A 15,357-nucleotide genomic window follows, 5' to 3' on the forward strand; every position below is an offset into this window, starting at 1 on the left:
GTTTGCCCTCATTTTGATGCTGAGTGCAACCTGCAGTTGCTGGGGCTCAGAGCCCTGTTCAATAAATACATTTAAGAAGCAAAGTGCCTGTGATCTGCAGGTTCCCACAGTCTCACAGAGCTGCTTAGAGGTCAAACCCAGAAATGAGGAGCTCCCAGAGGGTAAATCCTACCCAAAGAAGATGCACCTTTCACCCAGGCTGGTTAACCTCAGTTGGGTTCAGTCAGTTTTTATGGCAAAGCAGTTTGTGGACTTGTTCAGGTGAGCAGCTGAAGTTCAAGGCAGTTTTAGGTATTATCTTGGGTGAAGAGCTTAAGTTCAAGCTGTGAGGGCAGGATTGGCTCCCCAGCACCTCCTGGATCACTTGTGGCTCTCCAGTGTTTTGGGTTTTGGCGTGTGGTTGATGAGCAGCAGGGCTGTGCTCTGTGGGGGCTTGAAGCCCAGTATCAGGGCTGAGTTGCTCTGGGATGTGGTTGACCTGCTCAGACCATCTCCAGAGGAGCCCCCACCATGCCCTGAGGCAGCCCTGGCACACCACTACCCTGGACCCTCTGATGTACATCCCCTGTGGCTCACAGAGGGAAGAAGATCCACCACCCCACACTGAGGTTCATCCCAAGCTGTCTGATCCCAATCAGCACCAAGTTCAGCTCTCCTGCCATTTTAAGCCAGGCTAATTGCCTCAGCTGCCCAGCTTGAATTAAGAGAACACCCTTCTCATTCTGGCAGGGTTGATGGAACCAAATAAAACCCTGCAACCCCAGGAGTCACAAACCTCACAAAAGAAGGTGCAGCCCTGGATGACCAAACCAGCTCCAAGCCTCTTAAATATCAGAAGACCCACCCCTACCAAGAAAAGCCCAATATACTTCCAGCTTTTAGTCAACCACATTCGTGGTCAAGCCCATAAAATAGGCAAATAATCTGCAGTTAATCAGTGTTTGATGCAGTGACCTCACGGAGTTGCAACACCGGTGATTAAAGGCTCTTTTCCAGCAGAGCTGTAGTGCTGGTACATAAATGGTTTAAAACTGCACCTACCCCACTCTCCAGACTTGGAATAACTCTTATTTTTTAGCCAGCACCACTGTGTGAGGCTTGTGCCAGGGTTGTGATGGTGAGCTCTCAGCAATGTTTGTAAAGTATCTACGTGGAAAGCCAAGCATGGAAATATATTTGGGATTCCTTAAAAACAACAAACAAACCAACCCGCTAAATAAATGCCTTTTTCACTTTTCCTTCTCTGTGTTTTATGAAAAAAAAAAAAAACCAAAAACCAACATTGGTTTTATATGAGGTCGATTTAAATATTTTGGGGAAGTCACAGTAGCTGTGACATGTTCTGGAAACATCCAAGGGCAGGTTGGGTGGGGATCTGAGCAACCTGGTTGAAGATGGCCCTGCTCTTGGCAGGGGGCTTGGACTACACGGGATTTGAAGGTCCCTTCCAACCCAAACCATTCCATGATTCCATTAATGAGCAAAAGCATCAATGACTGAGGGGACAGGAACGTTCTGAAGGTCAGTGGTTGGCTTTGGTTCAAGTGAGGAGATTTTAGGGAGAGTTTTTAGCTCTGGCATTTGTTGCATCGTGGATGGAAGTAGAGGATCTCAAAGGTCCCCTCCAACCCAAACCATTCTGTGAGTCTGTGGCTTGATTATTCTTACATATTGAATATTGATTATTTGATATGGATTATTTGAATCCTGGGAGCATGAACTGAGCACTGAGATGGTGCTTTTCTGCTGGCTGAGGGGTTCAAAGCTCCACTGTCAAAAACTCCTCTTAAGAACCAGCACAAGAAGGCAGGACCCACTGTCTTTCTCAGTGCAAGTACAGAGAATTTTGTGATAAACCATTTGTTATCCCCCTCAACTCTTCCCTGATCCACAGAGATCAATGACCTGATGTGTGTCTGGACCAGAGTTATAATTAATAAACCCATAAACAGAACTTAAAAACCCCTAATATTTGCCCTCAGAATGTCTAAGTCAGCTCTGATGTGTTCAGGTGCAAGTGATGGGCACGTTAACTTCGACTGAGAAGTTCAGGTGAGCAAAATACAGAGAATATTCTTAATTTCTGATGCTGAGCAGAGTGTAATTCTAATATAAATCACTGTTTTGAGCACAGGCTGAACATCTCACCCAGACTGGCTGTGCTCCACAGAGCTTTCATTTGCTCTTCTCAAGATACATTTATGTCTTCAAATTCATCTCTCAAGGAATCCACATCCAAAACACAGTTAGGAAAGGAGATTGGGGATGCTGCAGGACCAGAAATACCTTTCTCCACCGAAACCAACAGCACTAAAATACATTTCCACCTTTTCTTTCTTCTCTAAGAAAAATCTGTGCAACCTCCTCTTGCAGCATCTTCAGGACAGGACTCAGCATTTATAAAAGGGGAGATTAAGTCACAGATTTGGGGGTTGTCTGTTGCAGCTCATTTTGTAGAGTTGTGAGGCTGCTTTATGAATTTAGAAGAGTCCTTGGGTGATCACTGCTGATATTTTCCTCCCAGTTAACATATATTTAGGCAGATTCTTAGCAGGTTTGGAGATCATGTTACGCTTAAGGCTTGTAATAAGGGACAAAAAATTTACCATGCTGTGGGAAATTGTGATTTGTTTTATTTGGAAGAGTTGAAAATCAAATGAAGAGTTTGAGTTTTTAGGCTGTTGAAGTGTTTTATCCTGTTCATGGCAGATTTTGCTGCTTGAGAAGAGTAAATCATTCAGCCTCAATAATATCAACCCACTCCAATATTCCATAAAATATTAAAGGTACAGCAGTGTGCTCCTACAGTAGTTTAAGGATTTCCTGTTTTGGCATAAGATCACATTCAAACTAAAAAGAAGTAAAATGCCTTATTTTCAAAAAAGAAAAAAAAACCTCAAGAAAACCAAACCTGTGCATTTTTTTATTTTTTTTTTTTGGGTCTTGAAATTAAGGGGAACCTGCTAAACATCTCCATTTTTGATGCAGCTGCCTTTTCTGATGGAAAACTGGCCCAGAAAACAAAAATAAACACATTTTTGACAAGATATATAATATCTCCCAGGCTGGATCCTGCCTAGCCCTAAGGGGTCTCCAAGTTTTTTATGGCTCCAGGTGAACAGAAACGTCTCCCTGTGCCCTCCCCACCCATTCACACTCCCACAACATCCCTGTGGCAACAGCTTCCCTGGGAAAGCAGCATGATTAGGAGAGGATAAACCATAATTATTAGCTATCATTTAATGTGATTTAGCACCTGGAAATAATGGAGAGGAAATTGTGCCAGATGCTTAGTCAACAAAGTGCAGCCTTCCCAGGAAGTGTTCCGTGCAGCTTTACTGCCCTGTCCATCAAACCTGGGAGAAACAGTCATAAGTAGGCCAATAAAACTTCCCAAATCATGTTGCAAGAGCTGCAGGGCCCCACATATGACCTACTTTGGTCTCTCTCTGAGATATCCAGTCTGTGGTGGACTCTGTGGGAAATGGAGATGCAGAGGAAGGAGGAGCTGCCCCACTGTCTCCAGAGCCAGAAATGGAACCAGAACTCCTCTCTTTTTGTCTGCCTTGCCCCCCATCACTGCTCCAGGCTGGGTCATGTGAGCTTTGTAAACTGTTTTTCTTCTCTAGGAAGGGTGAGATGAGTCACGAGGAAACAAAAAGTGAAAGACTCCCTCCGTTCCTCCAGTCGGGACCTGCACCCGGGGCTTGGGAACAGCTCTGCATTTCCTGGGATCTGGAGGCCTTCCTGGCTTTCTGCTTCTGCTTTCACAGAACCATTCAAAGGCTTGGCTTGGAAAGGACCTTCAAGATCATCTCATCAGGGGCAGGGACACCTTCCACTAGCCCAGGTTGCTCCATGCCCCATCCAACCTGGCCTTGGACACTTCCAGGGATGGGGCAGCCACAGCTTCTCTGGGCAACCTGTGCCTCCCCACCCTCTGAGTGAAGAATTTCTTCCTAACACCCACAGAATTCATATTTTATAGATGGCTTTACCATCAGGGTTTAGGGTCACCTACTGCCAAAGCTCCAGACCTCCCCAGGGTTCCATGCCACCTTCTACCTCCTTAAAAAGCCTGCCCAAACTTAACAAAAAAACACACCAGTTTCCTTCAAGCCCTTCCCTAGGGCATATCCAGACTGTGACATACCTACATCCCTCTTTATGGGCCCACCTTATGGGGTCTGCTGTGGGCACCACTCTCCAAAAGCAGCTCTGTGACCTATGGGAGCAGGCTGAAGGTGAGCAGGAGGCACATTCCCTGATTGATGTCTTGGGAGTCTGCTTCACAGAGCCCTCAGCTACCTCAGTTCCACCCATCTCATGCTGTTTTTCCAAAAAAAGGCCCCTCCTGTGCAGCACCTCCTGCCTACCCTGGCCCAGAAGTCCCTACCTATGTCAGCTGGGTGCTGACTCTCTGAATTTCTCTCCCCAAAACCCTGCTTGCCTCTTACTCCTGCTTTGTCCTCACTGCTCAGCCTCGAGTCATTCCTGCGAGCACCTCGTTCACGAGCACAACAGAAATCCAAACAACAAGTTTGGAGTCACAACAATCCTTTGGAACCATTCCCTCCCCTGGTGCCTGATCCCTGCCTCCTTCTTAACCCTGTGGATTTCTTGGGTCATGAGTCCTTCCCTTGAAGGAGATTCTCCCAGAGGGATGGGGCTGAAGAAACAAGGAATGAGAGAGGTTGATCCATCAAGAGACAGGGTTCCTCCTGCAGCAGAGCTTAGCAGGGAATGTGCAAATCTGTGTCTTGCCAAAAATTTCCTCGTCTGCCTGTTGCTCCTGCTCTGCAGGAGACATCCCCATTCCCCTGCTGTGCCATCCCCTTGCAGGAAGAAACACACAGTGCATCTTTATACCCCCTGGTCTTCCTTTTGCTGCCCTGTCATATCTGCTCGGGGAGGGACGGGAGGAAATTCTCTGCCTGTTACACAGGAATCCAACCAGATGATCCCACAGCCCCTTCTGGCCTTAAAATCCCCTCGTCTATTCAGCCCTGCCAGCTCAGAGAGCATCTCACAGGGAAGAAAAGCCACATTCACAGGCCTTGGATCCCTCTTTGTCAGAAGACTTTGCTCGTTTGGGCTGTTTGGTGCAGGGAAGTGCGGGAAGACACGTTTGTCCCCTCGACCCACCCAGAGGACGGAGCATCCCGGCTCAGGACTCACCCCAAAGGGAAACCCACGGACAGGACGGTGCACCCCGGCTCAGGACCCATCCCGAAGGAAAACCCAGCGGGTCCCCCTTCCCCCCAGAGCCCGGGTGAAGGCGACCGAGGCTCCGCCGTCCCCGTTTCCCTCCTTGGCTCCTGTCCATGCGTGTGTGTGTGTGTGTTTGTGCCTCCCGTTGTGCTCCAAGGGCCCATTTGGGGCTGGGATTCTCCCGGGACAAAGGGATGCTAATCAGCTCCCTCTACTGTTCCCTTTTGTCTAGGACCAGCTCCCACGCTTGGACTTGGCACTCTCGGGATGCGGCAGAGGGAGCTCCTTGTTGCAACCAACCTGAGCCCAGTTTGGGGAATGCAGCGCACCCAGCAGGGAAAGGGGAAGGAGGGGAGGGGGGGTGGTGGAAGGAAATAAATCCATAACTCCACGCAGCCCGCTCCCTGCCAGCCCGTCGCATTGTGCCCGAGGCAGAAGTTTCCAGCGCCTCCCGCCGCCGGGAGAGACGCCACCGGTTTTGTAGCCACGGGCTGTCTTGTTCCTTCTCCCCTCCCCGATCCCCCGTCCGATGTTTTAGTCGCCAGGAAAAAAAAAAAAAATAAAAGAAAAAGGCAGAGAAAAAAAAAAAAAGGCAGCACGTCAGGGTTGACAGATGAGGGTTGGTGCAGCGGGAGGTGGAGGGAAGCAAACGGGATCGGCTCCTGGAATTGCTGCCATTTCCTTTTCGCCATCACTCCTCTCCCGGGTTTGCAGCCCGTGTCTGGGTGTTGGCTGTTTACAGCTGTTTACACGGGCTGTCTCAGCTCCAGAGGCGCAGGAGCCAGATCTTTATCCCGGGATCGCTTTGCAGGTAGGGAGGTGATGAGGTCAGAGCCTCTAAGAAATCCCGAAAAGAGCTGAGCCCAAGAAACCCAGGCCACGCTCAGCCTCCAGCTGCACTGGGGATGGAGAGGGAAGTGCGACCACAGGTGATGTTGACCACAGTCCTCTGGTGCCATCCTTGCCCAGGAAAGTCACCTCTGAAGTCACAAGAGGCTGAAGTGACCCCTCTGATGGTCACCTGGCCCTTCCTGACTCCAGCAGGAAGAGAAGGAGCTCCTCCACTGGTATCCTGCTCCCTAAGGATGAGGGATAACACCTTGGCACGTTTCCTGAGCATCTCTCTTTGCTGCCCTCGCAACCTGCAGCTCCTGCCAAGGCTCAGTGGAAGCTGTTAATCTCCCAGCATGGCATGGGCTGCAAACCAGGGATGTGGCTGCAGCTCATCCAGACCTCCCCAAACTGCTTGTCACCTGCAATGCTGCTGCCTGGACTGAGTTGGCTACATAAATCCCAGTTCAGGAATGCTGAATAGGAGTGAATATGGTCTGAAAAGTGGACTCAGGCAGTGCTGATGTGCTGCCCCATCCCCTGCAGGAATCCCCAGCTCCAAGCTCAACTTGCAGGGGCACTAAACACAACTGATGCTCCTGTCCCGAGCCAGGATCTCCCAGCCTTTTCCTCAGCAGAGCTGGCAAACCTCTGGCCTGCAGTATTCCTGCATCCTGGCGGCTGAGAGGAGCTTGCACAGTCACATTTTCAATCCTGATCCTTCCAGTTTCCTTCCCCATAGGTACAGGGCAGAGTTTGTAGATCTCCGTTGTTGATACCGGGGCAGCTGCCCAAATTGCCATTAGCGGAGAGGGAGACGGGGTGTGGCTGGAAATCAGATCCTCTTGGGAAGAGTTTCATGAGAGAGCAGAGAGTACCTCCTACATGTAACTAACCTCCTGGATGGATCAGTATCTTGTGGCTTTCTGCTCATGCCTTACTTTATTGCAGCAGTGGAGAAGTCTGATCTAGAGCAGGGAAAGACGGGGGGAAGGATTTGGCACGGAGATGCCAGAATGCCACCAGGAAAACGTGATGAGGTCTGCTAAATATCTTAATTTTAAACCATTAGGAGATGTGATTATGTCTTAAATAGCCTGTGTTCAGTGGTCCAGGAGGTCCTTTTCGGTGCCATGTTGTTCCATTGTTAAAATGGCCTCTCCAACCACGACTGGATGCCAGGATTGCTTCCTAACGGGAGAAAGGTGAGGGGTGGGAACTCTTTGCCCCCCAAAACTGGGCCTCTGAGAAGTACACATGGAAGTCTGAGCCTGTAGCCCTAGGCTCCCTCTATAGTCAATGGAGAGAAATAAACATCTGGGCATGATTCATGTTCTCCTGAGATAGGTGTCTGAGATAGGTCAGATGAATTGCTCCCTGGAGATGCCGATTGCTCTCCACTGACTACAAAGGGAGCCTGGGGTGACGAGCTCAGACTTTGACATCTAACTTTGGAAGATGAGATCAGGCCTATCAGAGAGCCTGTGGAGAGATATTGTCATGACACGGCGAGAAAAAAATCCGGAGGAGACTCGTGTCTCCGAGGGATTATAACTGGATTTTAAAGCCTTGCTCCGTTCTTGCTAAATCTGGGGGGAAAAAAAATCACTTGGATTTCACTAGGCACAAGGTGGGCTTTCTCAATCACCTCATCCACAGGGGTAACAGGAACAGAAGAGTCAACCTTTACACAGCTTTGTTTTGTCTTTCTTGACAGAGACAACACACGGGGCTTATCCCCAAAAAGCCTGGAGTCCAAATTAAGCCTAACTTCAAAACAAGCCTAGTCCAAACTCAGCCTCACTGCGAAGGTAACAGTGCCCAGCATCCCACGTGAAACTGGATGTGATTTGAATGCCACATCTCTCAGGAGGCAGACAAATGCCTGCTCTGCCCTCCATGTAGTCCCTGGGAGCAAGAGTCTTCTCATCCAGAGCCGGTCTCCCTGGATTCCCTCAGTGATTGATGGAGAGATGTAGAAACTTCAGGGTGTGAATAATTTAATCCCAACTGTCTAGAGCACAGCAGATGAATCATGCCCTGGAGGACCCCAGCAAGAGATGGAACTCCTTCGACCTGTCTCGCCGTCTGGCAGAATGGACCCAAACTTTTGCTGGCCCACCGCTCTTCTGCAGGCCCCAATTTTAACTTTTTAGGAAGTCTGAGTAGCAAAGAAAATGGTCAGTTCTAGAAGAGCTTTTCTGAGTCTAGCAAAGGGGAAATAAGAGTGGCTGGTTGTCAACACCAGAGCAGTGGAGGAGACTTGTAAAAGAGGAGGCTGTCTATCTCTTGGTGATGTGTCAAGGCAAGATGTCCCTTGGGAAGAGATGTTGTAGTCAAATTCAGATTTTGGGCTCATTCCAGAAGTCTTGAGGGGAAATTCTCCAGTCTGCATCATGCGAGAAGTCTGCCTGGATAATCTGACAGCGCTGTCAGGCCATAAACATGCATTATGTGCTCTGCTGTGGGAAGGAATGAGGCAGCTGAGATCCAGAGACCTCAGATCTCTGCCAATAACACACTATTACTGCTACCCCTTTCCACTGTCGAGTGACCTTCAAAGGGATTGTTTGGTGTCGTTTCCTCAAGGACACTCTGACACCTTTATAAGACAGTGTCACCTGCGGGGACATCGTGAGGGAAGAGAGCAGTAATTGGTTTGGGCTTTGTGGTCTCTCTGGGTAGTATGATAGGGAGACACCATCCCATTCCATCCCACCTCGATTAGAGATGGAAGTGCTGGAAGGCAAGACATCAATGGGCTGCCCAGGGAGGGGTGGAGTCACTGTTCCTGGAGGTGTTTAAGCAGAGACTGGACGTGGCATCAGTGCCATGGGCTGGGTGACAGGGTGGTGTTGGGTCACAGGTTGGACTCGACGACCTCAGAGGTCTTTTCCAACCTGGCTGATTCTGTGACTCTGGGATCACCCCAGTTTGATAACAGAGCAATGGAGTGGTGTCGAATGCTCCGTGTCTCATTCCGTGCTCGTCCCGGGAACTGCGCAAACAGGAGCTGCACCGAAAAGAGCATCCCTTTGCTGGGCAGGGATGGGATTAACCCAGGGGGGCACGAGCAGTGGGTCACTACCCCTGTCTTTGTGACTCCCGACATTCGCCTTCCAGCAGGGTCGGTGGCCAGCCCCCGTCGTTTCCGGAAGGAATTTGTGCCCCCTAGCCTCGGCATCACCCACCGGGCCCTCATTTGTCCGGTGGGGAGGTTGATCTGTGTCCCCAGAGGGAACATCCGATGGGTGCACGCACTTGACAGGGCACCGGGGGAGCACAGGCTCGTTCAAACCACCCCTCCCCTCCAAGTCCCGATCCACAAAAAAGGGCCGGAGCAGCTTCCCAAGGCTGCACGAGCGCTCAAGTCTAATAAACAAGCCCCGCCGGCCGGAGCTGAAAGAATCCGAGCCCTCCCCAACAAAGCATTTAATCCAGTTTGGCGTAACCTCTGACATTATTAGGGATCTCAGTGACCCTAATCCAATCAGATTGATTAACTAAAGCGAAGACCCCATAAGCTGACCCCCCTCTGGCCTCTGCTATTTAGTCCTGACCAAACAGTGGGAGAGTCGTGCCGTATTTACACCACAATGGGGCCGCGCTGAGAACCTGTTTCATTACAGAGGGACTTAAACTCCCATTACTCCATCAATGTATCATTCTTCAATAGTTCATTAAAAGCTGCTCCTCCACAATAACTATTAACCATTTCTCAGCCCAGCTGGCAGGTTTAGAGCCCCGGCCAGCCTTTAGCAGAAGGAGGTGGGAGTGAGTGAAAGGAATGGATGGACAAGGGCTCCCTTTTTAAATTTAAACGAACTGGGGGCTTAAATAGTTGGAGGTAATTTACTTTTATTGAATTGGGGGGGGGGGGGAAGAGGGAGGAAACTTTTATTTTGAGGTCCTTTAAAGAGACAGGGCCATGATAAGCTTTTATTGTGCGACTTCTCCTGAGTTCATATTTCTGCCCAGAGGGGTTTCAAAGACAGCTCTCGGAGCATTGAGAGACTCTAAAACTATCAACAGCCTCTTCAGTCCACAGAAGCTAAAATAAAGGCAAAATCACAGTTCCAAACATGTGGCACTGAAGTTTGAGTTTGTTAGGATGCACCGTTCACTTTCTGTTGTCAGGGATGGCGTGTCCCTCTCCTACATCCTCCAAAATGCCATCCTGTGTACTTTTAGAGGCAACTCAAAAAAATGTTCCCTTGTCCTTGGTAAACTGGAAGATGCAATGACTGCCTACAAACTGCCAAGCCCCTCAGGTAAGTGGCTGAGCATGAGCTGTGTCTCCATTTAAGGTCACCTTGCTATGGCCATAAATTTCTCCTTTCCTACAAGACAGATGAAGAATCACTTAAGAACATACTTTTTTTCTTCCTTTACAAATTACTGTTAGAAAAGTGCAAGTGAAGGGTCTTTCTTCTGTCCAGAAGCTGAGATTTGAACTTCTAGGGTACTAAAAATCACATGAACTGTGGCCTCTTATATATGACTGATAAAAAAGATAGGCAGGTTTAGGTAGAGAGAAAAAGATCAGACTCACTTCTTTTCCTGTACAGGCATCCTGTTCCTTGCATTCCCAATAGTCTAGGCTACCCAAGACACCTATTCCCAAATGGGAATCCCAAGAGATTTCCAAGTGGCACCTATCTGAATGTTTCTCCATGAAGCTGCACAGCTGCCCATACACTCCCAAGACCACAAAGGGGGAGAAAAACCTGGTTTCAACACCATGGGCAGGGACACCTTCCACTAGACCAGGTTGCTCCAAGCCCTGTCCAACCTGACCTGGAACAATTCCAGGGATGAGGAGTCCACAGCCTCTCTGAGCAACCTGGATTGGGAATGTTTATTCCACAGCCAAGGACCTGCAATCCAGAGTAGTCAAACAGCTGGGTGGGATGGGGGGTTTCTGCTCTTCCTGTGACCTGAGTGACTGACAAAGAGCTAAAGGGACACAGGGGCAAACCTGGCAAGTGTTGCCTTCAAACAACAGCAGATCAGGATCCCCTGGACATCATTAACCCTCATAGCCAAGCTCATCAAAGCCATTCCTGTTTGTGATTCATTACAGGATCACAAAATCCCAGAATTGTTAGGGTTGGAAGGGACCTCTGGAGATTAGGCCTGGCTTAAAATATATCTATATCTATATATATATCTATATCTATATATATATATATCTCAGACTAAATGTAGTCTGAGCTAAAACATGTGGGATTTTTTTCCCCTTAAAAGAAGGATCATGGGGAAAAAGAGTCTGGTTTTAGATGAGATATCAGAATATGGCTTTTAAAAGGACCAGAGTCTGGTGACAGTTTGGCACTGCTGAATCACAGCTCAAGCCTAGCCCTGAATGAGCAATGAGATGCCACAGCAGCAAGGCAGCCTCAGCAAGATTTGGGCCTAGAAAGGGTTTCCTGAAGGCATTAAAACTGGTCCTTTTCAAAGGAAAAAGTGCAGACAGTCCGTGAGGCAACAGGGAGATGCTTTAGGGGCTACTCTGGTTTGTGCTGAGGGAGGATGGGGGTCTCCACTAACTCCAAAAAGAAGCTGCACTTGGATCTCAGGTGACTTAAAATCCAAGCTGCAAAATAGAGTTTTCCTTGCTGGCTTTCCTTCTCTCCTTTTCTCCTTCTCTCTTTCTGGGTAGGAGCTCAAGTATGTTCCTACCCTGGGGGATCTGCCGCACAAGAATGCGACCGAGCTGTTTTTTTTTTTCACTCCCCCCTCCTGCTGTAGGTGAAGCAAAACTGAAGGGTGGTTTGATTCTCCCTCAAGGAACAACATTCTTCAGTTATGAAATAGTCCCAGTCTCCTTTCCCTCCCTGAGCCTGGTTACAGAAACCCTCCAGTCTCAGGCAGGGACAGACCCTTCGTGCCGCCGATGCCGTGAGATGAGTGTTTGGCACTTGTGGGGTTGGGGTTCCTTTGGGCAGCAAGGAGGTGAGGACCCCTGTCCTCACTCACAGGGATTGTTGCTATGGATGTGGGGTGTCTAATCTGAGGCTCATGAGGGGCTCCATGTTGCTCAGAGAGGTCAGGGACTCACCATCCCTGGAAGTGTCCAAGGCTGGGTCAGATGGGGCTTGGAGCAGCCTGGGATAGTGGCAGGTGTAGAGGGTGGAACAAGATGATCTTTAAGGTCCCTTCCAACCCAAATCATTCTGTGTGTCCTTGAGGACATCCAGCTATGGGTTATCTGCTTCACCTCCTGCCTGTGCCCAGTGGATGTTCTTGGACAAGTCATGTTGTGTATGGGAAAAATATCCATTCTTGGCCTAATCCAGCTATAGGAGTGAGGTACCCAGAGCAGGGAAAAATGCCTGGAAAATGTTGTGGTGTGAGACTTTCACATGGGCTCACCCACGCCATGGGCCTTCCAGATGATTATTTTGGGATGGTTTCTCACTGCTAAACCCAAATTGTGACATCAGAATGAAGCAAAGAGTCACAGGACAGTTTGGATTGGAAGGGAACTTGGAAGGAACAAGAAAGAAGGAACTTGAAAGGAAGGAGAGAAGGAAATTGGAAAGAAGGAGAGAGGGAAGGAGAGAAAGGAAGGAAGGAAGGAAGAAAGAAAGGAAGGAAGCAAGGAAGGAAGAATGGGCCCCTTTCTGCTAAAGGGAAAGGCAGAGCTTAACCCAGACTTTGTGAGACCAGCAGGAGCAGGGTGGACTTTAAAAGACATACGAGGGTAAAGAAGGCTAAAAAAGTTCTTACAGGCTAAAATAGGTTCTTACCAACTTATAAGGGAAAAGACCAGATACCCAGACGTAGCCTGGGGCTTAAATCTCACAGCACCCAACATCTTAGGGTGAAACATTTCTGAGAGTTCCCACTTCTGTCAAAGGGTGCAGAAATAGTTGCCTGAATTTTCACCCTGTCTTAATTTGCCACGTTCATAACCAATGAAAGCAGAACCATTAATTGATGGTGATTTCCCCCGCCCTTTGATCTTCACTGTATTCCACTCCAGTATCAAAACTGCTGTTATCTGATAAGGCCAGTCCCAGGAACCATCCTCAAGAGCCCATCATCTCCCCTCTACCATTATCTGGAGAGCTGGAAACGCAGCATGACATTCCATGGGGTCAGGAGAGGAGTCAGACATCCAGCTTGGCCACTGCCAACACAATAATCCTTGTGTTCCTTCCCAGGGGCACAGGATCATAGGATAATTCATAAAAGGACACTGGGAGGTCTCCAGTCCAACCTCCTGCTCCAAGAAGGGTCAGAGGTGACCTGACTCCCTGTGGGCACTTCCCAGTTCTCTGGGAAGTCCCAGTAGAGGTTTGAGGTGAAAACAGCGGTTACCTGGCAGTGGGGGTGGGCGTGCAATGGGGGTGGTGGGTGACCACCCTCCTGACACTGGGGAGGCCCCCAGGTCCTTGCTATCCCTGTGAGAGTTACCTTCTTGTCTCTGCAAAAGACCCTCTGGATCAGGTTTGAAATGCTCGGGTGGGCTCCTGGGCCAACTCACTTTTCCCTGCCTATATCACACACGTCCTTTGTCCTGCTCAAGTCCTGTCTCCTGACAATCTTTCAGAAGGGAATGAGTTCCCAGCAGGTTTCCCAAGGTCTCTGCTGCCGCTCCACCGCGGACGCTGCTGTTCCCAAACCCGCGGCGCCGCACTCACCTTTATCCAGCACGGGCCCAAAGATGGCCAAGCTGTCATTGACAGTGGTGCAGTTCCACCTCCTCCCTCGGAACTGGTGCTGGCATTCCTGGATCCCAATCTTCACCCCTTCTGCCACGCTGGGCATGATCTCCACATAGTTCCGACAGAAGCGCAGCTGCTTCGGCACCAGGCCCGGGATGCTCCCGCAGAGGATGGGCTGAGTCCCCAGGGAGGAATACTGGTGACCAATTGCCAAGGACCTGGGTGGAAAAACAAGGAGAAAGGGGTGATTTCAGGCTGGTTTTCACCTTGTTACTTGGTTCACAAGAATGGGGACAGAAAATCAGAGTCTTCGGTTCCTTCGCATTCCCCTCACCGGGAAATGTCATTTCCACTGTCACCCCGCTCCCCAAAAACATCATCTCTGTCTCCTGAAGTTCCCTACAGGCCCAGCAAGGAAAGAAACTCTGCTTTTAATACCTTCCTTCCCTTTTCTTCATCCTCTCAAAGCCTTAACCCATCATCGTGCTGCTTCTTTCTAAAGATGCTCAGCTCATACGGAGAGTTTTCTTTAAAACCAGGAGGGTCAAACCTGAATTTCTTTCTTTGAGAGCCAAGCATACCTAGACAGAATGTTTTATGAGAAGTTTTGGCAGTGAGGAAGCCCAGGGAACATCCTGGGCAAAAGCACTTCCAGAGCTACACAAAGGAACAACACCAGCAGGAGAAGACACCAGCCTTTGGAAGGGAAACATCAAAAATTCAGGAAGGGGAACACCATCATTCTGTGGTGCTTTGGGTAAAGTGAGGAGGGTGAAATTAAAGCCAAACCAAAACAAAACCAACAAAAAATAAGCCAACCCCCCCCCCCCCCCCAATTAAACTTGAGTGCAAATTCTGTGCTCTGCCCAATGGAAGTCTTGGAAGGAGTGTCCATGAACCATCATGTTGGAGAAGCCTCAGAGACAAACAAGACAGCTCAGCAGATATGCAGCTAATTGGATAGATTCTTAAAGTGTTCTTACTGGTGCTTCTAATAATAACCTTGATTACTAAAACTGAAGGGATTTTTAGAGCATGATTTCCTTTTCTTCTAATTAAATCTCTTGATTGTCTTTTCTGCCCCGAATTAATGACAGAGAGGAACCTGCCTGGGCAGTGTGTATTTCTGTTTACATTCATTTTTGCCCTGTGGTTTTCATTTGGGAGCAGCCTGGTGTGTTTGGATTATCAACAGGGCCATCAGGGAATATGCCTTCCCTGCTTCCCTCTCTTCTGCTCTGACTAAATGAAAGTACAACAATTCTATCATCACTGAAGTTCAGATGAAAATTAACTCGACTTTAGCACTTCTCTAGGATAAAAGTTGTTTTAAAGTGTCTGTGCTGTTCATGGGAGAAGGGTCCTTGCAGCCACTTAAGTCCCTTCCTGGTGGGGACCTGGTCAAGAGGGGACAGAAGGGAAAAGGAGGTGGACATTCCCATGGTCAGGAGCCACTTCTCAGTGGTTTTGTTAACTACAGACTAAAGCTTTACAAATCAGCCCTGTCCAGGCAGCGAGACATCAGTTTCTGGATCCCAAATGACCCCAGGTAGGAGTCTAAAACCAAGATAATCAGCTCAGCCAAGAATGTGCCCTCCAGTAAATGAACTTTTAGGTGGACAAGGTAGGAGGTGCCTGGGGA

At 48.9% G+C, this 15,357-nt stretch overlaps 1 protein-coding gene across 1 annotated transcript in view; it reads right to left on the reverse strand.

The window, feature by feature from the left end:
• The window catches only part of WNT3A (Wnt family member 3A), a 38,111-nt gene extending 24,104 nt beyond the window's left edge, over positions 1-14,007 (reverse strand). Inside the window, exon 1 of the mRNA XM_064639791.1 lies at positions 13,692-14,007. Coding sequence (XP_064495861.1) covers positions 13,692-13,818 — 127 coding nt within the window. The 5' untranslated portion in view covers positions 13,819-14,007. The remainder of the gene's footprint in view (positions 1-13,691) is intronic.
• Positions 14,008-15,357: the final 1,350 nt, after the last annotated feature.

The sequence above is a fragment of the Pseudopipra pipra genome, chromosome 1, assembly GCF_036250125.1.
Source record: "Pseudopipra pipra isolate bDixPip1 chromosome 1, bDixPip1.hap1, whole genome shotgun sequence".
NCBI lineage: Eukaryota > Metazoa > Chordata > Aves > Passeriformes > Pipridae > Pseudopipra > Pseudopipra pipra.